Consider the following 275-nt stretch of genomic DNA (forward strand, 5'->3'; position numbering starts at 1 on the left):
TGCCCCGAAATCTCGCTGTCCCCTTCTGGGAGGTCTCGCAGGCCCTCGGCCTCCCGCCCATCCTCAGCCATGCGGACTTTGTGTTGGCCAACTGGAGGAGGAAGAACCCCAACGGGTAAATGGGCAAATGCCGGCAGAGCGAGCATGGCTCTTCCCGCGGTCGGGGCAACAGTGATGAGCCCCAGCAGGTCCCATCCAGCACAACGGGGACGAACGGTTCCCAAACCATTTCTGTTCTGCCAAAACCCATTGAAAACCCATCACTGGGGACCTGT

General features: G+C 60.4%; 1 protein-coding gene across 1 annotated transcript in view; it reads left to right on the forward strand.

Annotated features, from left to right (window-relative positions):
• Positions 1–275, forward strand: part of LOC104072626 (indoleamine 2,3-dioxygenase 2-like) — a gene marked incomplete at its 3' end in the record, with an annotated part of 3817 nt that overhangs the window by 2701 nt on the left and 841 nt on the right. The window contains exon 4 of the mRNA XM_009572144.1: positions 1–115. Within this exon, the coding sequence (XP_009570439.1) occupies positions 1–115 (115 nt within the window). The remainder of the gene's footprint in view (positions 116–275) is intronic.

This window comes from Fulmarus glacialis, unplaced genomic scaffold (assembly GCF_000690835.1).
Source record: "Fulmarus glacialis isolate BGI_N327 unplaced genomic scaffold, ASM69083v1 scaffold22742, whole genome shotgun sequence".
In the NCBI taxonomy this organism is placed as follows: Eukaryota; Metazoa; Chordata; class Aves; order Procellariiformes; family Procellariidae; genus Fulmarus; species Fulmarus glacialis.